This window comes from Ammospiza caudacuta, chromosome 6 (assembly GCF_027887145.1).
Source record: "Ammospiza caudacuta isolate bAmmCau1 chromosome 6, bAmmCau1.pri, whole genome shotgun sequence".
Classification (NCBI taxonomy): Eukaryota; Metazoa; Chordata; class Aves; order Passeriformes; family Passerellidae; genus Ammospiza; species Ammospiza caudacuta.
In genome coordinates, this window is record NC_080598.1 from 27,018,155 (window position 1) to 27,041,375 (window position 23,221).

The window sequence follows — 23,221 nt, forward strand, 5'->3', positions numbered from 1 at the left end:
GTTGGGTTTAACAGACACAAGTTTGCAAGCTATACTTCAAAAAAGCTTCTCCTGCAAACATGCACAAAACAATTGTTTTGTTCAGAGCAACGTTACACATTTAAACATCCAGAGTCAGCCAAAGAAAAATCAAAGAGAGACAAACACAGAAATCAAAACACAGAGGAGGCACAGTGCTTCCCTGAAGGAAAACTGAGGCAAAACAAAAATGCAAGCCCCAGACTGAAGGGAAGAACCTCTTCTGTCATCCCCCATATTTCACACTTATGCATTCATAAAGGTGTGACATTAAGCAAATAATTCCATCTCATCTGGCCTGAAGAGTGAGAGTTGGGAAGACCAGCCAGCAGGAACCATGACAACAGTGACAACCAAAGGTGGTCCATTTATTTTGCTACACCAGGTAAATTATGGTGCAATATTTGAATTCATTGCACATCATATACACCCATCATCTTTCTTCTAAATCTCTTGCAAGGTTTCTTAAAATTCTATTTCATTTCTATTTAATTCTATTCTATTTAGTTTAGTACAAAAACACAGAAAAGTAAATGTTAGAAAAAATGTCTGACTCTTCAGTAACTGAGAGGACACCCACTTGCAACTAAGGAAGCAGACATGGTTAAATCATTTTCATGCTTTTTGTAGAAATCTGCCATAAAACACAATGGTTTTGTTTGCTTTTAACATTAGAAGTAGAAGCCCTGTAAAGGCTTCTACTTATCAAGATTACAAAATAGTGAACACACTGAGACCAATCTTAAGGCACTGCAAGTTTTCTTATTTTGCTGAGAGCTTGATTTAGCCAAATCAAATGTATCATTATTTTCTTGGTAAGATGTATATCAGAGGTTATACACAATAATCAAGGACTTTCCAAAAGGAAGCACTCACAAATTATTTGGGTTTTACTGTATACAGATCTTCCAACTAGGCAAATATATTTGAAAGTTATGCCTACTCTTCAAATAGGACTAAAGTAATACTTCAAAGAAACAGAACAGCTGCTAAAACTAAAATGGATCACTCCTTTACTCTATCAAGCAGCTTCCCCTAGGAAACAGGGAATTTTCCTTTTAGTTAAGGACGAACAATGCCCACCAAATGTCCATTTGGTTGAGAGAAATATTGAATTAATATTAAACATTACTAGAGTCTCTAAAGTGGTGCAAGATTGAATCTACGACTTTCAAAAAGCCATTTATTGCACAGGAAATGAAGAAAGGTATGTGGACCCAGACAAAACTACATCTTTGACATTGTAGTATTGTAAGTCATTGCTGATTAAGCCTTAGAACGGAATCAGAGATCCTATTGCATCCATGCACACACATTGAAATATTACTGTACGAGATCTATTTAAAAAAAATGAAATTTACAATGCCCTTACAAAGATAGAGCTAGTAGCAGAGTTTGTCTCAATTTCACTGTCTGACACAGTGCCTCTGGATCCTGCTAAATTGCCACCATTTTCCACACTCGGGCCATCACCAGCGTTGCTACTCAAGTCACTGTCTGCTCCCAATGTCTCTCCAGAACTGTTACTAACCTGTGGAGAAAAATAAAGCAATTACCTTCAAGAGATAATACAGCAGAGAATTTGCTCGTATTTTTAATGCATCAAACAATCTGCCTTTTTTGCTCTCAGGTTACCTTTAAAAACTTCTATTTTTTATAGATAGTTTATACAAAACTAAGACATATTTATAGAATTATTGCAATCTACCAGTTCCATAAATACACCAATATGTAGCAGCATATATGAATGCTGTAATGTGCCCATAAAGCAAGCACCATTTATGTCCTGGCACACACACATGCTTCCTACCCACTCAGAGGCTCTGGAGAGAGCACTCACAGAGTACATGATGCATGTGTGACACTACACTGCCATACCACACAAAATGTAGGCACAAAATGCCCTTCCTCACTTTAACAAGCAGTCAATCACATCCAGATTTCACTCTGGGCATGTCCTACCACAGTGCTGACTTCAGAATCCTGGCTTGTACTTCGGACCATAACTGTTGGTCCTCCACTGGGAATAGAGTCAAAATCACTCTTCTGCAGTCAAAACATAGAAAGGACAAGAAGAGTCACATTAGTTTTTACCATAAGGAGAGAACATCACTTCCCATTCTTCTGGGTTTTTGAATCTCATGCCTTACACTTCCTTAGTCTATTTAGTCAATCAAATAGAAACTGCTGTCTGAGTGTAAAAAAGACCATGGTGTCCTGTAATTTAGTTTACAAAGATCAATGCCCTAGAGAAAGGGGAAAAGAAATTTTACCAAATGAGCCTCTCAAGAATACTCAAACCCTAGAAGTCTTCCCATAATTAAGCAGTGAATAGAAGAATCCTGTCTCTTACCACATAAATAATGCAAACATAGGAGCCACTGACCTGAGAACCTGAGGCCAAACTGAGGCCACTGTCTGCACTGATTTGGGATTTCTTCTCATCCGTTTCTCCCAAATCAAACTGTTTCACACCTTCTGGTCCTGAACAAAGGAAAGAGTAAATAATTACTGTATCAAGAAAAAACAGCATAGGAGAAAGCAGATGACAGACTGGAAGCAGGAACAGTACCAAGAAAACAGATTTGCTTTCTGATTTCTTTGATTTTTAATGCATTTTTTATTATTCCTTGGTACTGAAAACAACAAGGCCAGCAGAACATATCTGCTAGTCTTCCAACATTAATTTGAATTTCAAATATTCCAAAGTCCAGGAGTGACTATAACTAAACAGTACCTTTCTTAGCCATTCAAGAGAGATTAGAGGACAGACAACAGTCAAGTAGCTTCCAGTTACAATAACACATGCAGAGCAGTTGACATTCAACTCTAGGAAGCCACTTCCTTTGATTCTTGGTAATAAAAAAGAATATCTATTTACTTATAAGTAAGAATCCTTTTTTTGAACAGCTAAACTGCTCAAAGCCCTGGACTGAGTTTTTTGGTTGCCCACTGCAACTATCTAGGCAAAAAACAGGCAACACATGACAAGAAAATAAACAGTGACAATTGGTGTTACCCAGTAAGATTTTCAAAGATTCAACTTGTATGATGCTGTACTTCACAACATTCCCCAATTACATTAACAAATGGCTCTCCAGAGTTGGCAATCACACAGGTAGGAAAGAGAGAGGAATCAGCAAGCTTTTAAGTCATGCATTCATTAACCCAACTATACAAAGAAGGGAAAGAAAGGATAAAGAACTTTATGTTCAATTTCCCATGCACTTCTAGAATTGTATCATCTATTGTCCTCAGATGGGATGGCAGAAGGAAAAGAGAATGATGGAGAGGTAGAGCCTGAAAAGAAATTTGGATAAGCACTGAATGAAGTAAATAACAATGCAAGAAAAGAGTGTGTTATAGGCTGCACACAAAATGTTAATACTCTCAGAAAGGGGAAGAGACTGAATGCAATACTGCTGCCATAGCCATATCTGCCAACTATTCAGTAACAGCAAGACATGATCAGCTGCTGGAATATTTGTATTATATACCCATGTCTATAGCCAGTATCTCTAAACAAACAATGCCACTACCTATGTAACCACTGATCACAACAACCTGGGAATTATGAACATGTTTATATTATATGTAATATTAGAGAGGATAAGATAGTGAAAAGGAAAGAAAAAGGGACGGGAGGAGAGAGAGAGAGAGAGAAGGATAATATACAAAGATTTGTGGCAGTGAGTTTGAGATGACATGTAAACTCATGAATTGCAAAGCCATAAGTGGGCTGGGCAGACCATACTAGCTTACTACTCAACCACCAATTCTTCCTGTGAAGAGTTTACAGGAAGCATTCTTCAGCTGCTATAGTATTTTGCCTCTAGACCCAAATGCCTTAGTTACTGTAAAATCAACTCCTCAAAGATTCTAAGAAAGAGAAAGCATAAACAGAACTTATGAAGAAAAATAACTAAAAATATCTTTTCTCAGAATTTGGAATGTTATTTTCCACTGAAATACACAGCTCACTTCTAGAAGTCTATATCCACTCATTCAAGTGGTCATCATTTCTAGTTCTGATACAGCCAAAAGTTTTCTATCTTGTTACTACAGCAATAACAAAATTTCTGCTGTGTGTTTTACACAAATTAGGAGTTTCCTGTCCCAACACATAATTCAGATATGTTTCTGGCAGTTTGACTTTTAAAGGAATTGAAATTGACTGAAGCAGTTCGGATATTTGAGGCCTGTATCTGAGTTTAAGGAGCACAATAGCCACAACTCCATTGTTATCACTGTCAATTTACAAGCACTTAAAATCCTCCCTTTCCTTTCTTTATGGAGACATGTCTAATACACATGGAACACCTAAGCTTCAATTTATCCCTCCCAGAGTAGGCATCTACCTGAAAGGCTCAGTTTGTGCATGGTGCTGTGTGTCTGTCTCACACACTCCTACCCTAGCAGGAAGCAATTCACAGCTGAAGTACAGTGAGCTGTACTGCAGAGCTGCCCCAGTCACCCCATCCTCTCTGAACTAACTCCACGTGCTAATTTGTACTTGACAGAAGTTGCTAATTTGTACTTAACAGAAATATTTAACTGAGGTGCCTAAAACTAATGGAAGCAAATCCAGGCCTAGTCAGAATGTTAGGAATCTTCACTCATTCATCTCAGCTATTAATCCTTCCCAATTTTCAGTCTCTAAAATAGGTAGCATCAGCTCTGCAAAGTACAAACTAAGCTTATGGTTAGGAAACACCTACCACAATATGGTTGTTATAAATTGGCTGTTGCCTTTAAGTCATATGTCCCTATTTACAACAGTGACAAAACCAAAAGAGCAAAACCTGGTATTGCACCTGCAGAGTATACATATTCAATATTTTATTCATTATCATACTTCAATAGATGTTCAGATTTGTGTAGATTTAGACTATTATTTAGACTCTGTAACAGCCTAAAACTATTTCACTCCTTCTTTACCAAGGGATATGAAAAACAAAATCAGGTTGATTCCTTATTATGAGGCTATTTTCTAGAAGCCATCACTAAATACAATTATTCACATACACCTTCTCTCTCCCCCTCAGAAGTATTTCTTGTTGGAGACTGACTGTTCATGGTTGATGCCAGTTAACAAAATTCACCATCCCACAGCTTGAACAAACAGGAATTCTTCATTCCAGTAACATTTAATCAATCAATCAATATATCCATGTCAACAACTTGTTAAATAAGTTTTAACTTTTAAGAAAGGAGATGGAGTATCTTAAAAAATATTTATCTGATTTGTGAGGATGCAGAATACCTACTTCCTCTTCTTTGAAGGCAACAATTGGGGGAGGAAAAAAGAAAGGAAAAAAAAAAAAAAGAAGATATACTTGAACATAATTTCCTCAGGACAAACAGATCTGTTTGGTACTTCAGTGGAGACTTTCTGGATAGATTTTGTTCTTGTGAGTATAAAACCTGTGTGCCAGAGATGCAAGCTCACCCTGCACCTGCGGAGTTGGCAGTTATGGGGAGGCTGGAGGAGTCAGTTTCTACATTTTTTTAAATTTCCTTACTCGTTTTTTCCAAAGATTTTTGCTTTTTCACTTCCTGGTGCTTGTTCCACAATTCTACCCAAGATGCATTGAAAGCAGGAGAGAAAGAGAAAGAGTCAGCAGCTGGTCAGACAGGTGAAAATGGGGAAAAAAAATTTCAAACAAAAACCCCACCCCTTCACCTTAAAAAAAAAAAAAACAACAAAAAACCAAGAAAAAAAGGGGAAAAAAAAAGGAAGAATTTTATGACAACTACTGAGTGAAGGGTTAATTAACACCAGTTTAAAAGAAATCAATGTTAGGTATTGAGCACTGCATCATCTCTCAGTAACAGTATTCAAACATTAGAGATGACTTCACACAGTGGTGGTGGTGCATCCCCCCTCCCCTCCACAGGCCACACTTTGACAGCAGTTACTCAACTAAGGAAAAACAGCTCTTAGGAACAAACAATAAATCACCTTTACCAAGAAAGGGATTTAGGACTGTCAGATATTTACTCCTCTAAAACGTAGGCATCACAGAAGCTCTAACTAACAGAAACATTTTAATGTCTAGTTTATATCACTGAAAGGAGAAAGACACAAAAAACAGCAGCAGCAATTCAAAAAGTATTAAAATGTAGGTTAACACAATATTTAATGAATATTATTTTCTACATATTATCACAAAGTTTACAAGTTATTTTTGACCTGACAACATTCTCAATAAATTCCTGGCTCTGCCTGTGAACCTCTCCTATATGCAAAGAGCTGAACTCCTCTGCATCCACTTGCTCCCATCAGGGTATAGAGAATAGAAAATGATGAAGAACTAAAATAAGCAAGATATCAGACATGCTTCACTCCAACTACCAAAACTCAAAGTCACAGAAGTCACAGCACTCTAATCAAGTCAGTGAATTCCATAAGAGAATATACAATGTGCAGACCAGCAAGACAGTCTGAAGTTTTCTTCAAACTGAATTTGAAACTCAGCCCTGGGACAAACTGGTCCTGAGACACTTGCACTTTTCTATCACTCTGTTCAACTCTCTGAAATGCAGTCACCTTTTCTGCTCAGAAACATCAGATCATTCCAGGCAGTGGCCCTTTGGCCAAAGGAAACATTACAAGCTGCCATGGTGAGCTGACTCCAAGTGTCAGGCACTGTCCTCTCTCACTAGCACCACTAAAGTTGAGGACGCTATAGAGGAATATCCTCTTCGAAAAGTGGTAAATGGAAGGAAAAAGAAGTAAAAAGTTCTTTTATTGCTCTTTAAGAAAACTTTCTGAGCAACTGAAAGGTCACTTAAGTGTGTTAGAAACCCATTCCACCCTGTAAATAGCAGAAATAAGGGCAAGACAGGCTCTAAATAAGTTCTACTGAGCAAAATGTCCACCAAAAAAAATTTAAAAGGATAGATTACAACTGTGAAGGAAGGCTCCAAAGTATTATGAAAAACAAGGTAGAAAAAGCTAGAAAGATGGATTCTAGCCTGCTAATTTCTAGATCTGCTTCATGATTGATGGATGTTCCTTCAACTTTCATAAACAGACAGATGGATAAGATAAAATTGCTGAGGGATCCAAACAGCATCCTACAGGCTTATCAAGCTGAGCATACACTGACAGAGATAACAATCTCTAAGATGGACTGAATTTGTTTGTTAAAGGGCTTTGAAAACATCTGGCCTCTTCCATTCTCAGTCTATATGGCTTTACTTTAAAAATCACCAGTCTGAAAGGTACAACACCTGCCATTAACTTACTTTTAGCTGACTTGTCTGGTAATTTAGTGTAGAGCATATCCTAGCACAATAAAAACAGACTAGATTTTACTCTTAATTACTTAGTCGCAGAAGAAAAACAAAACTTCAAATAAACTCACAGGATATAAATACTACACCTATGGCTTTGTTACGTGACCCTGAACTAAACAGGACAGCAGGTCCAGAAAGGGCCTCATGTGGATGAAGTATGTAGCACAATCTTTTCTGCTTAAAAAACCCAGCCAAAATAAAGTGATCTGACCAGACTAAACAATTATTTAAAAATTAGTAATGGCAATTTCAGTAAGTACTGACATTTTCATTAACAGTTACGGAAAGTATGCAATAAACCAAACTTATCACTAACACGAAGGGGCAAATTAATTAACTATCAACTTAAAAGCCACCAGTGTCCTAACAAAAAGACCTACACTACAGGTGATAAACCCTGGAAGACAAGAACTCTAGAAGTAAGCAACTGGTGAGTATCAGAAGCATCATCTTCATACTGAATTTTCTAGGTAGGAATTAGGTATCAAGCACAGTCAAGATCAAACCTCAGGTGGTAACTCAGATCCTACTTCACCTCAGAAATAGGAAACCCTGTGAACTTTATGGCCATTGTTCCTGTAGTACCAGAAAACTCCACAGATTCAGCTACCATAGATTCAGCTCTAGATTTGAGATGTAGTTTAATCACCACACTAACATACACTCTATATATGACTACTGCAAACAGAGCTGTACATTATTTTGCTCCATCCTTCTGAAGACTTCTCATTCTAGTATTTCTTCCTGTATCTAGGTAAAAAGGGTAGCAGCCCAATTTGCATTTCATCTATACAATACCAAGAGATTAATTCAAAGTTGTATTTACATTTTTGCAACTTGAGGCTGTAAGTACCTTCCAAACTTCAGAGAATCACATAACTGCTGAAGTTCAAAGGGACCTGAGAACACCACCTAGTCCAACCTCCCTGCTTAAAGCAGGATCAACTGAAGCTGCCTGCCACAGGACCATGTCCATTCAGGTATTCACTTTCTCCACAGATGGGGAATCCAACACCTTTCCAGGCAACCTGTTCTAGTGCTGGATCATCTTCACATAAAAACATTTTTTTCCCATGTTTAAATGGAACTACTTACAAATACGTTGTTATTTCAGCAAGATGTAAATGTTTACCATATGCTCTTCCCTAAATAATTTAGTTTGAATGAGAACACCTGCATTTCACAGCTAAGCCACAACTAACACCAGTCCTGTATATCTGAAGCTGTCTTGTTCTGAAGTTTCTATGACAGAATATAAAGGAAGTATAATAGGCAAGCAGCTTTAAATTATCTCTCTGCAACACAAGAGAAACACCCTTTACTTCTAGATCACACAAGTCAGATGAGCACACTATGGAGACTACACTATTTTTACAGCAATTTCCTAAGAAGTGACTTGCATACCAGTTCATGTTTTGTGGTCAAAGACAAAAGCAGATAGGAAAAAAGGCTTCAGGAAAAACATTCAAGTCTTTTGAACTTTGGTCAGTCTAGGTACAACCATATTCTTCTTGTAACTTAGCTCCATAAGAGAAAAGTGGAAACCATCAGAACCATCAACGAGAATGTACCTTTGTCTGTCCTTGATGACAGTGAATTGTTTAAGGCTTATATTCTGGCAACAGTAGCTAACATGGCATATTGCATAGCACTTCTTTTGAAAAGCACTTCTTATGATGCTTCACAAACAGGAACTATCTGATGTCTATGATTTCCATTTCTATGAGGCTTTAACTTCATCAAAGGAAAAAAAGCAGTCTTAGCAATCTCATCAAAAGATCTCTCTTCATTCTTTAAAAGAACACTGTGCTAGAGCCTGGTTTATTCTTAGTTGTGCCAGAAGCATACTTTCCTTTTTCTCTTCTACAGAAAAGTAATGAAGTACCCAGAGCAAACCAAACAACTAACTGAAATGCTGGACATCTGAATTTGCAACTCTCTCAGCTTCCTGACAGCTTTTCAAATGGAGTGCAAGACTAGTTTCTGAGCAACTGCTTCCATAGATTGCCTCTTTAAACAGAAAGCCAATCAAGTCAGAGGGGTACAGTATCACTTCAGGACTCAACAGCACCCAGCCTGCAGTTACTACGTGTGTATAAAAATGCATGTCTGTACTCCTGTCACCTAGCTGCTGAACACACACAATCCCTTGCCTTATGTAACAAACTACATACAAATCCTCACAGCACCACACTTTCAGAAAATTAATCTTTCACACAGTGATTCCACTAAAATGTTATTTTAAACAGGCTGCAAGAAGCAACGTCTATAATTTAACATTACCTATTTTTGCAGTTGAGAAAAAATTCCTCATATGCTGATGATACTTCTCATGTTTACAACCCATAGCCCAGAGGATCCAACCAAAGTAATTTTTTTTCTTTCTCCTCCACCAAAAAAGTCTGTAAAGCCCTTTTTAAATAAAACAGTTCTGAAAGCCCTATTTCAAACTTTTTCCCATGACATAGGGAAAAGCTAGGTCATCTAAGAGCAAGACAGGAAAATCTCCAGGGACCAGCCTAGCAGATGCTGTTTACAAGAAAACACATTCTATTTGCTATTGCATAGAAGGAAAATCCATCAGTCCTGCTCACTGAAACTGTAAAACTGTAACTAGAATCTTTTTGGAAATTTTGTTGTTAACAAACAGCAGATTTTGGATCCCACTACATCAGGATACAATCTACATAATTCATAGGTAGCCAGCAATGACAGAAAACCTTAGTTTCATGTTTCCCTTCCACAGCTGCCCTTTCTAAAAGTCCTGCTGTCCCTGTTCCTCTTTTGCCATTTCCCATTGCTTGAAAACAGCAATCACAGAACAAAAAATAAGGCTGTTTAAGGTGTAATGAAATATAGAAACAATTAAGATTAGACAGCTTATTGGGAGAAAATTGCAGTGGATAGTTTATCCAAGAGTAGGGTGAAAACACATATGATTTTTCCTTGTGATCCAAGGTGTAAATGAAGCATGTTACAGTAGCAATGTAGTGCGTTAAAATGGAGAGAATGCAAATAGAACCTAAAGCCAAACCAGAAGTCCCCCCTGCACTCCACATGCACCTCAATACACACCAATGGAAGCAATAAAATTTTCTTCCTTTAGACTCCTTGTGTCAAACTCCCTTGGCCCTTTGCCTGCAGGGCTCGGTGGCTTTGGCATTAGCTGAGGTACCGGCAGCTGCATCGCAGGTTTTGGCTCCACTCTTGGGGATGATGCAGGATCCTTGCCAACTGGAGTGACAGATCCATCTGTAGGACTTCGTTTTCTCTTTTCTGGTTCTTTAAATTAAAAGAACAGTGTTGAGAGAAAATAAATAAATAAATAGAAAAAGACCTAAGGAAAAAGAAAATGAGAGCAGGAGAAGAAAGATGAGACAGATGGTCTCACCTAAATCATTAAGCCTGGCACTGAAACAGCTCAGTGCCACATTTGTTCCCATAGGCCAACCTGGCTTGTTGATAGTCTGACACACTGGTGGAAACAGTAGAGGAGAAAGCCAGAGTACTGTTTTAGGGATACTCAAGTATCTCATTTCTGTATATCTGAAACCTAGGAATGTTCTCTGACACAGTAACTGGAGCATCTCCTCTGCTGAACTGTGACAAATTAAACAACTCTGCATAAACTACCAAGAATACAATTTGTAGAAGATAAGTAAGTTCCACTCACAGTGCAAAAATGACAAATGCAATCAATTTCATGGGTAGCACTAAATGAAACTTCAGTTAGGGAAAAAAAATCCCAAAAATACCAATCAGCTATAGCTCTTCCATCAATCTCTGAGACTTCCTATAACCACATGTCCCTAAAGGCAGCTTGGATTATTTCTCTGTAGCAAACCTCACAGTTTGAACTACAGCAAAACCTTCAGAAAAGAATAATTAAAACCAGGTTTTCCATAAAGAGCTTCATGCACAAACTATTTCAATACCTGATGAATCTAATAGTCAAAACTTCATTTCCTATTATCTAAATCTGTCATATCACTAGATTTTGTGATACCTTTGTTCAGTGGATTTAAGATTCTGCTATTAGTAAAACCTTTCAATTAGAGTAATTGAAAAGAATCAACACCTAACATTCAACAGACTGAACACTTCCTTCCTTCAGAGCTGAAGTGTTTCCCCAATTCCTTGCAGATCTTTCAGAAACCTACTCAACTTTGTAAGATGTGAATACCAGAAGTGGGAGCACTACTTCATTTGTGGGTCTGGTTACTGATACATCAAGATCCTATACAGTAGCTGCATTCCAAATGTGTATTCACAGATACACAGTGCCCCCCTTCCCAGGTTTTACAGACACAGTAAATAGTGGGAAGTTCACATACAGTAGCAGGAGACTGCTTCCTAGTATATACCTCCCAATCCTACTACTACTGCCAACTATCCTTGTAATAAAAACAAGTCCTTAGTTTGACCACAACATAATAACTTAATCACAACCATGCTTTATTAAGACTTAGCTTACTCTAGACAAATAAGCTATATCCATCATGTCCTGTAGGATTACTAGTCTATTATTATATGTTAAATAATATCAACATAAGGACTAATCTCTGTAAAACATTTCTAGAAATAAATACTAATTTCAACTAATTGAAAACAAGTAAAACATACTAAACAACTAAAATATGACTACAAATGAAGATGTTATGCAATAATGAGAAGAGTCTTTAAAAGTTGAAAAGAATCTTTAAAAGTTTGCACCAAATTTTGTCTGTCATGACCACAATTAGTTTACTGGGAAAACTCTACTTACCATCAAATTATGCTATTTGGTCTTCACTCTAAAACTACTGAGTTTTACATCAGCCACTCCAATTTTCCTTAAAAAACAGTGTCAGACTAAAAGCTTGTAATTACCAAGATCAGCCCATTCTCTACATTCAAGACTGTTCCAGTAGCACAGCCTTCCTTACTTTCCTCAGCATTCCAACAATGACTGGAAAGGAACATGGGGTGCATCTAACTCATTAAAAAATCCCTGATACAAGACCCGGAACACAGACTATAAAGGTTTAGTAGATGCTACTTCTCTGCAACAATGAAATAAGTAACTTTTCATCATTTGAGATTACAGAAAAGTCAGATACTAAGCAGAGATTTATCTTTTTGTCATCTTTTGCTTTCTTCCTTAGCATGCATTTTCTTATTTAGCATTAAGAATCAGATTCTTAAGAAACAGATGAAAAATAAAGAGATACTTCCAAACTTTCTTCTCTAAGATATTTAGTTGTATGAGAATAATTGTGTAGTGCAATGTGGTTGGTGAGACCTAAGTCACATATGGTTGCACATCACAAGTATCTCCCTCCCTGCTGAGGTTGCCTGCAACAACTTTCCAAGACTGTGGCTGGGAAGTTTTAGTTGAAGGTCCCCATTCCCAGACTTTCCACTTCAGCTGTAGAAGTGCCAGGTTTTGTATCTCACTGCAGAGTTTCCATTTTCAATTACATATCAGTATGACCATTATTTTGCTTTGGTCCAGTAACATGTGTGTAAGAAACAGGCTTCAAGCTTTATAAGGCTTCAGTAACAATGGTACAATTCTCACCATTTTGGAAGTGTTTGAAAAGCCCTGAAATATATCAAAAGGCACAAAACCAGCTACTTTCCCAATCTTGTTTGGTTCCTGAACACTATACTCTTACGAACACTTTTCTTACCTTTATTATAGTAGTGAGTATGTGCTATCTCTAGCAGGCCAAAAACACTGGCCATGCCTCCCAGGCCAGCATTAGCATATGACTGCTCCAGGCTCAACACAGTGCACTTCAGCAGGTCCAGCATGCCTTTATAAACCTTGCGGCTGATCTCCTGCAATGAAAGCCCCATTAGTGCTGCTATTTCTCACGTGAGAAAGTCAAAAACATAAAATATCAAACTGCTGTAACACAAGCTTTTCACAACTGACAAAAACTTCCTGTGAACTGAGCCTCAGCAGACAGGCAGAGTGAGGACCCTGCTGAGCTCAGCACTGACCACGTCCTGTATGACATCCTGTCGAGCGTCCTCCTCCGACTGAATCGTGCGGTTCAGCTTGCTCAGCACAAAGACACGCAGCTGCTCACTCTCCAGCAGACGTCGGACTCTCTTCATGTTCAGCCAACCAACGCCTTGCCCATCAAGAACATTGTGTACCACCTCCTTCAGGAACTGCTGGTTCTCACTGATACATTTAAGAGAAAGCAGGCAAAAGTTAGCTAACCTCTGCTTACCTTGCCTTGCATGGGAAGAGAGCTATGGCCAGGGCACACACAGAAGTACCTTCCCTATCAACATATCTGACATGTAGCACTGTCTGCTGCTAACGTAACTGCACACAGCTCAAGCTTTGTTCCATAGGTGTAGTAGCAACTACTTTATTTTGTCCTTAATTTCTTATAAAAAGCCATAATCAGGCATTCTTCTAGCTCCTCTAGGTACCACTCTATCTTTCACTTTCACAGCATCCCTCAGAATCCATAGGAATCTTTATGCCTCAACCTTCTCCTACAGCTCCCACATGTGAGCTGTAAGCTTTCTTTAAAAGAGGAAGTGCAGCACTACTAATGCATTACTGCAGCAGCCTTGGCACATGTTTGCTCAGCTTCTTTTGCCACAGAGGGAAAGGTAAGAAGAAGGAAACTCCTGTGCAACCTACTGCATTCCCCAGTCTGAACTGCAGTTATTGTTCTTACTTGTCCCCCAAACCCAGTAGGTCAAAATAAATTCACTCTACCCATGACTGCTACATAAGAAAGGGAGAAGAAAGCACAAGCACAGGTCAAGTAATGTTTACTTGCACCATTCTGAGTCCCTTCCCAAGGCTGAGAAAAGCAATTCACATGAATTCATAGAATCAAACTTCTTCATTGGACTCAATTGATCCCCCTGCATGGTGCATTAAAACTCCAATGGGCTAGATCACCTTGTTCAGAACACTCAATTACAAAGAATAACTACCGAGTTAAAGTAGAAACCTAGAACATTTTGGCTCTCAGACAGAAGGAGGATACATTTTGGAGCACAGAAAAATAAGCATGTGCATTATTAACTGTAAGACATCCATACCGTACCTTCTTAGACGATAACATATCCAGGTCTAGGGCAACAGAAAAGTACTATTTAATTTTCAACAGCTAGACTTCTGAGTAAATATTGGACAGGTATGAGGCCACTCTAACTACACTGTATACTTGAAAAGCAGGAAAAAATATTACCTGGAATTGCTAGATCGTCCCTGAGGCGATGGAGATTCTCTTTTCACTGTTGGGCTGTGCTTTATGACTGAAGACTTCTGATCAACAAGGGCACGTCTGTTTCCTAAAGAGGAGAGGAAACAGAATGAGAGGAAAGGGCAGGAAGAAAACAAATTGATCCCAGGACAGTAACAAGCAACACTAAAGTTGGCTAACACACCTATTTGAATTACAGGTAACAGACTTCAAACAAAATGGAAACTCCAAAAAAGCAGCAGCATATATAGTATTCTAGCATCACACATCGGCAGAAAACAGTAATGGGAGTAATGCAGAGAGAAAAAGAGATGGTAATGGGAGCAGGAGGTGAGAGGCAGGAAAAGTTTGGCTGCTCTGCATGCAGTTCCACAACAAGAATCATCTTCAAGTTAGTCACTATATGTAAAAGCATAATGCATTGAGGGTGACTAGTATAGATCATGTGGTACTGGTTACCCAGTGAGAAAGGTAGCCCGAAGTCAGGCACAGGGAATGCTGGAAATTGTTACATCATGCACAGCTCATGCTGTAGGGAACCCACCTTCATTGCTTACTGGGCCAGCTTCAGTAATAATCTCCATTATAGTATTTAACCCAAATACTGGGACACAAAATATACAATTAGTAGTGTACTGAAATATCTACACTCCCCACTGTCAGCATCAAAAGAATCCAACTACCAGCTTCTTCCCAGCCCTCCCTCAAAATAAAACCCAAATGACACTAGAGCAGGAAGGATGTTTGAAAGCCCAAGACCACAAGGGCCAGAATAACTTATCTTAAGAGATAGTGCTTGACTTGAAATTTGGCATCGTGGAACCAGTGTAATGCATCTTCAAGGACATTATTGCACATATTGTATTTGAAAGGCACTACAAAAACCATCTGCATCACCAAGGAAAAAATATCAATGGATGCACATGAAATAAAAATTAAAAAGGAATATGGAAAGTGGTCAAACAGCAGCAATGAAATGGAGTCCCAGCATCATTTCCCATTACAGTTAGAAACACACGCTTGGCAAGAACAAGTTAATGCAGCAACTTTGTATCTCTACAACAGAGACAAAAACATCTAAAAACCACTGAAGTGCCCAGTGGGCATCCCAGTGAGCCAGCATGCACATGTAAAAGAACACACACACACACACCCACTCTCACACACACTTGCACATGCATAAAACAGACTGAGCTACTCCATGAAATCCCATCCTCATATCTGCACAGTAACATTAAAGGCCCTACAGGATTAAAACAGTCCAGAAAAGAACACCAAAGTGCAGAAGATGAGGCACAAAGCATGAATGAGGAATGGCAAACCCCATCACTGTTTTCTTCCAATGCATGGAATCAGTCATTAAGTTTACCCATGGAAACAACCCTAACACGAAGCATGTTTCTTATCCAGTACAACTGGACATAAAAACATAACCAACTGGTAAAAGGTTGTCAAAAACAGCTGTGCAGAGTCTCTGCTAGTGTTTTCACCCTACCAGTCCTGTTACTCCTTATTTTACACACAGGGAATGATTACTTGTCTCAAAAACAAAGTCCAAAGCAGAAACACAAAATCCACCTTTTGGTCTTTGTTTCTACAAGGTCAAAGGTCAGCAAAACATCATACCAACCTTCATCCACATCCCTTCCCAATTCCAGATTAAAGTAATCTTTACCGATAAAAGTGATGAGGAGGAAAAAAATAAATGAAAAAAAAATCAACACATTAAAACAAAAGCAGTAAGTTCTAATCAGAATAACTCAAAAGGCAAAACAAAACCTCTCCTCTGTAGCATCTGAAAAGGTCTCAACACTACAACACCAGTGCAAGCTCAGTCACCCCTGTAATATTACATTTGGCACAAGGATGACCAGGCTGTCTAACACCCATGGTGTGAGGGGCATTTCTCTAGTGCCCATTCACACATGTTATCTAATGACACTGCAGACAACCAGATGTTCTAATGAAAAGATTGTGCACATATGCTAGGGATTGATCTTCACTCTCACAGAACTGAAAGCACGGTTGTAATCTGATTTTCTATTTAGCAATCTGAAAAGATGATAAAGACTTTTGAAACTCACATAATCTGCACTCTCCATGGGAGGTTGGCATTACCCCCATTTACAAATGCAGCATCATCACTCTTACAAACTACAGACTGCTAAGCATGAAGATAGTGGCAGTACAAAAGCAGGACCTACCTCTTGGTTCCCATTCTTTATATTAAGTACTTCAAAATAAAACTGAACAAAATACACTATGAATGGTGGTTTGGTTTTTTATCTGTTAACTCAGCCTAGACCGGACACTCTCCCATCCCAGCAGGTGTTGGGAAAAAGACTGATAAATATCATAACAATTCACTGTCTTGCTCCTTAATACAGCCACTACCCAAACAACCAAAAGGCATCACTCTCAGGATTCCTGTTAGGGGTAGGACCTCAGACTCCCAAGTCACAAGAACTGAAAAGGCTGCAGAAGATAAAGGGAAACATTATTACCTTTCAGGCTGGGAAAGGGAGTATTCTTATCTCTCCCAACTTTGGTTGGTAGGGCTAAGTTGGACAGACTGAAACTTGTGCTGTGGTTTCTGTACAGGCTGCCTATGACAGAAGACAAAAACAATTAAGGTCTACTCCTCACTGCACATACCCAAAGATCCTTTAATTCGCCATCTTCTTTCAGATCCTTAATGATTAAGTTCTTCTTTATTACCCAAAAGTCTCACTACCATAATATGACCTCATTTACATTGCAACCACATCTATAATCAGATTATTCTAAACAGTACAAAAAAAATAAGTCCAGGCATTTGTGTTACAATAATTGATGTTGGATCTTCGAGGCTGAAATTTAACAGCAAAATCCTCCTGTGCTGCACTTAGATCACATCACTTTAGATCTATCTTCTAGTTTGATCCTGTTTTTGGGAGCAAATGAATGGCTGGGCCACATGAGAAAACAGGATGACAGAAGATCTGTAAAACATGTAACTGAATTGAGGACTGTGCACTGTGTCTTGTGAAACACTGTAAATCTGCCATGGAACCATGCTTTGAAATAGAAGCTTTTCATTTATTAGGAAAAAACATACATTCTTCCTGGTACAGGCAGATCTTAAGGACACAATTATGCATCATCATCATAGCCCACAGACAGCCTGAAAGCATCACATTTACATAAAGGAGCTGATTAACACTTCAAGTTATTAAAGTGTCAACATATTATTTCAATTTTCTTTTGTTCTTTGTTTTTTTGTAGCCTTATTTTAGTAACAGTCATCTTACCAGAAACATTTAACATATTTTCCCCAGTGCCAAAAACTTCTTTCACTGCTTTTTATTGTAGTGCAAGACTCAAGTGGCCATGCCTTATGTCACTGATTAAGAGATTCTAGATTCATGTTCCACACTTGTGGGTTTTTTTATTAAAATAAAATTGAAAGTAGGCAATAAAGGAATTGAATTTTGTACCTCTGTACAAAACATGGCAGTATGGAAGGCATATTACTGTAAGATTTTTTATCAATTTCATAAAATTACACAATGCTTGGTTTAAATGAAACTGAAGAAATTTCTGATCTGTGGTCAAAAATGTCATACAGCTCAAGGGGCTTACCACATAACCAAAGTCCTTCTTACTGAAGAATATATAAAGCAGTAGTTGTCAGCAGTTGTCAATAAGCCACCATGACTACTGAAGAGCTGGTAACAATTTGACAACCAACTCATTTTCTTGACTAGCCATCTCTCTATTCCATCTCTCTGTACACTCTGATATAATAAATATCAGCTTAATTAATGCATGGTACATACTTGCAAAAGACATGATGCCCCCAAAACCTTCACTGCTGGTGTTGGAGACAGTAGAGTTTGGGGAGCTGGCCCTGGAATCTGAATCTGCATCAGAATCACTGGCGAGTTTTAAACTGTTTGGCCGAAGTAACTTCTGAGACCTTTAAAGAAATTAAGTACAACTGTTATTAGCATTCCCCCTTCCCACCCCAAATCAATACATCATATGGTTGTGGGAGACTGATGTTGGTCTCACTCCCACCAGTTTTCACCATACTACCTGCACCCTCTGGAAAAAAAAAAAAAAACCACCCAAACAAACAAGGAAAAGAAAAAAAAAGAGAACTGAAACATCTTTACATTCAGGCCTTTATAGCCTTTCAGGGCATGCTGAAAACTTGTCTACAAAAGTGCATTGGCAGACTTGTAGGTAAAAGCATTCTGGTTTGAAAGGAGTAACAAGAAAACCTATTGCCACCAATCACTGCAGTATCTTTCCCCCAAAAGACAAAGACTTACTGAAACAGTTTCCAGAAATCAGTACATGATATATTAGAATGTTCTAGAAAGAACTGTTAATTCTCACAGCTTCTACTGCTTACATAAAAGTAAGGAACTGAGGACTAAGAAAATGCTTTTATTCAAACCAGAAGGGTTGACAGCATTTCAATATTAAATGAAAGTGAGCAACAATAAATCTCAATAGCCAAAGACATTTCAGTGCATGAATGTTAAACTACATGAAGCAGACAGAAACCCCAGAAGTACTGTACAGGAGGGCAGGAGACAACGAGGACTCGCCTGCTTCCATTGAGGTTTTGGTTAAATCTCGGGGTATAGCTCTCTTCCTGCTCATCATCTTCATCCTCCGTAGGAAAACCATACTGTGGTTCAAAGTATGGATTGTCATACTCTCGCTTCCTCACCACCCCTTCTGAGGAGCTCATGCTGCCAGCTGCTATGTCACTCTCACGACGATCCAAGCTTATCTTGGGAAAGCTTGGTTGCAGTGGCAAGGAAGAGAGATGGTTTGAAAATCCAGCAGCCAACTTCTCTTCTATTTCTGCTGAGTCTGCTGCCTCCTGTGGACCAGTCAAATCATTGATCTGTTCGCTAATTTGCGTTACATACAACTGAAGGGCAGGACAAGAACAATTATTTCAAAGTGGGATATCTGCACAGTCCTTGCTGCTTGCTACGGGGCCCCCACCACATCCTCACTATCTGTGTCTCTAAACTAGGATTTCATACACACTGCAGTATTTGTGCATTGTTCTAGGGACTTACTTCCCTTTAAAACAGCTGTGACTAGTAAGTGATAGCTCAGGATAATGGCTTTCCATTACCATGTTCCCATTCTTCTTAAAAGACCACAAATTCTTGAGTTTTCCCACCCCACTACCTGTTCCCTTAAAGATATCAGGTCTTTCCAGACTCTGTAAAAGCAATTCCTGCAGTCCCAACCTGGACCATTTCTCTCTGCTAATGCATTTTTCAATGCACTGGAACTTTTTGTACAGGAATGGTCTATCCCAGCATAAGAGGATACCAGCAAACTCCACCTTGCTCAGAAAATCCAGGGTGTGCATGCAATTAAATCTGTGCATGGTGTCATAGTTCTAATAGCTTTTGCCCTTCTCAGAAAGAACCATGTGCATTCTCCCATTCTTTATATCCTAATATGCTGATCTTGAGGCTGAACTCATCTCAGTACACACATGATTCACTCCATGGATGACAGTGCTGGGGCTGCTACTGGCTGTAGTACTGGAACTTGAACGAGGCTGGTTATTCTCTTGGGAGTTCTCACTGTCCATGGTCTGTTCATCAGGATCCCCTGAATATTCTTGAAAATCATCAAATTCCACTTCACTAGCATCACCAAGGGCTGCATGAGTCAGGGGGTCAACATCTGCAAACACATCATCATTCATTAAACAAAACTGCCTTCTTCAGCCTTTTGCCCATATAACTAAATATTCCTAGAAGATGAGGACTGCTCAACAGAATCAACTTGCATAAAAATTTAGGTTGTAAAGGACTTTTGGAGGTCATCCAATCCAATTCTCTCCTCAAAGCAGGAGCACTTTCAAAATTAAAGCAGGTTGCTCAGGGCTTTGTCCCACTGAGTTTTCAAAGTTTTCAAGGCTTGACATTCTACAAGCCTTGTGATCCTGGGAACCTATTCAACTACAATAACCATTAAATTCTTTTCTTTACATCCAAGTAGAGTTTCTTTGTTGCAGCTTATGATTATTACCTCTTGTCCTTGGGACACAGGAAATGTTTTGGGACTTCTAGATTTAGTATATTGAACAAAGTAAGTGTTTATGCAGCTTCCATATAAGCCACAGAGAATGCATTTTTCTGTCCCCACTAGGACAGAGCAATACTTTAAAGCTAGCACTGAGAACCAAAATGCAGGGACAGGAGAGAGCTCACTGTCTCAGAGACTCTGCTGTCCATATTGCACAGTATTTACTGGCTGCAGCAGGTTGTTTCCAGATCCAGTGAACCAGTTTTGTTCAGCAGCACAAAATTTCTGTTCTTCCTCTTCACAGTGTTGTTTGGAGGAAGCTGGTTGTAAGCAGGAGAAATGTCCTTTCTCAGTCCACCCACACACTTTTACCTCAGAGCAAGACCACAATGGGACAATACTTCATTCTGATTCAGGGATTTAGGGGAGGCCATTTTCCCAAAGTGCTTCAGATTAATTAGGAAAGGGAACCTATATGGACCTTGTAAAAGTAAAAGCAAAAGTTACTCACTTGGGGTATCACCATTAATGTCACATTTCATCATCTCACTGACAAAGTCACCAAGGGAGGAGTAGGAGGAACTTGAATCGTCGTAATCAACGCTGTCACTGCCACTGCCACGAGAGAGAGATGAGTGGCAGCATCAAAGCAACAGCAGGCTCTGATGCCTTAAAGATCTGAATCAGCACTGTTTTCATGGACCTCCCAAAAATCTCATATTATAGTAGCTACCAACAAATTTCACAGGCCAACTTCATGAAAGGTAAGAGCAAAACCCATAACTTTTAGGTATGTGAAGAGTTATGGGAAGACATTTAAAATCTCTTAGTAAAGTTACGAAGCTAAACATAAGTGAGTAGAGAACAGTATATTAATTCACAAAACATGTGTGTTTATGTAGGACAAATTCAGGGGAACTAGGAATCACAAGTAAAAGCATTTCCTTTTTACACTAGTGATAAATTCCATTCTGTTAGGACCATTGGTGCTGTGCAGAATGCAAAATACGTGCAAGTCCAAGGCTGAAAGATCTCACAAACCAGGAAGGAATGAAAGGGAATAAAACTAGACAAAAACTCCATGAAATATGGCCTAAAACTACTACATAAACTTTCCTTTCACTTTATTAAACACACAATGTGGTCACAGGCAGTGGGTAGTACTAACAAGCTTTGCATAATTATGGATCGGGAACAGAGATTTAAAAGAGTTGTAGGATGAGTGGGAGTATTTGCAATACTGCAACAAAAATAACCTGAGAAAGAACAGCATGGAAGAAAAGACAATTAGGGTGTGAGGAAATGACAAATGTCAAGTTGCATACAGGTAGCAAAAGAAAACAGGAAAATAAGTATGGAGAATCACATTAAATGAATACACAAGCAAAGCATTAAGAGGTTTGCTGTGATAACAGAGCAGTGAGAAAATTTACTGGGCAGTGTCAGTACTCTGCCCAGACAAGAAATGAAACAACAGCCTGGCAGACTACAGGAAAAGGCTGCAAATGAGAAGTAGGACAGGTCCAGCAATCTGAAATAACTCTCATGTGACTATGGGCATGTTCCCCACTAACCTGTCATCAGTGGCATCAGAATCTGTTTCCTTCTCTGCTGGGACATTCAGGGCTTCAGCCAGCTGTGAATTGCTGTCATAGACTCGATAGTGGATGGGCTGCAGCTGGTGAGCATACCACTTGGGTTTGTCACCAATTAGGGCTGGGTCAAACATGTCTGCACAAAAAACCAAGGAGAGCATTAACCAAACTCATTTACTCATGTCAAAGGCTTCATTCACAGTGACACTACCCTTTACTAAGTCTTGCACAAAGGGGAAGTCTTTAAGAAGCCTACAAGACTTTTCCATAATCAAACAAGAGGTAAAATTAATTGGAGGAGCAGCTCACCAATAGCAGGGCTAACCTGGGAGAAACACATGGGTTTTTAAGCTCCTGCATTACATCCAAGTGCAGGAAAGGCAAGACCAACACTTACTGTTATGAATTCTTTGGAAAGCATAATTAGTAGGGTTGAGCGACCATTCTCCAAAATATTCTACTGCCTGTGTTCTGGAAAGCTTATCTGCAAAAGGTGTTTGCTTGGGCCTAGAGGCAAGAAAAGAATTTGCCTGGAAGGCTACCACTGGTCGTGGGAAGAGGCGAAGAGTGCGAGTATGCATTTGGAAACCTTGCAAAACATTTGGTGAGTTGAAGAATCTCACCATAGCAACCCTAAAAAGAAACACAGAACAATACATTAGATAAAAACACAGAGCAGAACGAAAAAAGAATAAAGAGAGCCCTTAAAAGGTATGCCATGGACAATGTTTCAAACCTTTGAAGAATGATAACCTACCTCTTCTTAGAAGACAGCTGTCTTGCAAAAAATAAAAGAAAAATCCATACAAACCAAAACCACTTTGTTCTAATTCACCATCTTAACACAAACACTCAGTGAAGGATATCATTCTTGTTTCTACTAGCTGAGGTTACAACTAAGTCCGCAGATTTTTTTTTCCTGTAGTTAAGGTTTGTGATTTAAGCTGAGGATACAATATCAGAGTGACAAATCCAGGTAAAGTGGATGATCTACAGGAAAATGCAAGAAGCAAAACACCCTCACCTCAA

The 23,221-nt window shown here is 38.9% G+C and overlaps 1 protein-coding gene across 1 annotated transcript in view; it reads right to left on the bottom strand.

Annotated features, from left to right (window-relative positions):
- The window catches only part of MADD (MAP kinase activating death domain), a 99,568-nt gene that overhangs the window by 20,282 nt on the left and 56,065 nt on the right, over positions 1-23,221 (bottom strand). The window contains exons 9-24 of the mRNA XM_058807845.1: positions 22,590-22,825; positions 22,172-22,328; positions 21,109-21,212; positions 20,059-20,252; positions 19,142-19,422; positions 18,362-18,501; positions 17,048-17,149; positions 15,088-15,147; positions 14,529-14,631; positions 13,309-13,495; positions 12,993-13,143; positions 10,396-10,602; positions 5,541-5,594; positions 2,405-2,502; positions 1,981-2,064; positions 1,391-1,549 (exon numbers count right to left, since the gene is read on the bottom strand). Of these exons, the coding sequence (XP_058663828.1) occupies positions 1,391-1,549; positions 1,981-2,064; positions 2,405-2,502; positions 5,541-5,594; positions 10,396-10,602; positions 12,993-13,143; positions 13,309-13,495; positions 14,529-14,631; positions 15,088-15,147; positions 17,048-17,149; positions 18,362-18,501; positions 19,142-19,422; positions 20,059-20,252; positions 21,109-21,212; positions 22,172-22,328; positions 22,590-22,825 (2,317 nt within the window). The remainder of the gene's footprint in view (positions 1-1,390; positions 1,550-1,980; positions 2,065-2,404; positions 2,503-5,540; positions 5,595-10,395; positions 10,603-12,992; positions 13,144-13,308; positions 13,496-14,528; positions 14,632-15,087; positions 15,148-17,047; positions 17,150-18,361; positions 18,502-19,141; positions 19,423-20,058; positions 20,253-21,108; positions 21,213-22,171; positions 22,329-22,589; positions 22,826-23,221) is intronic.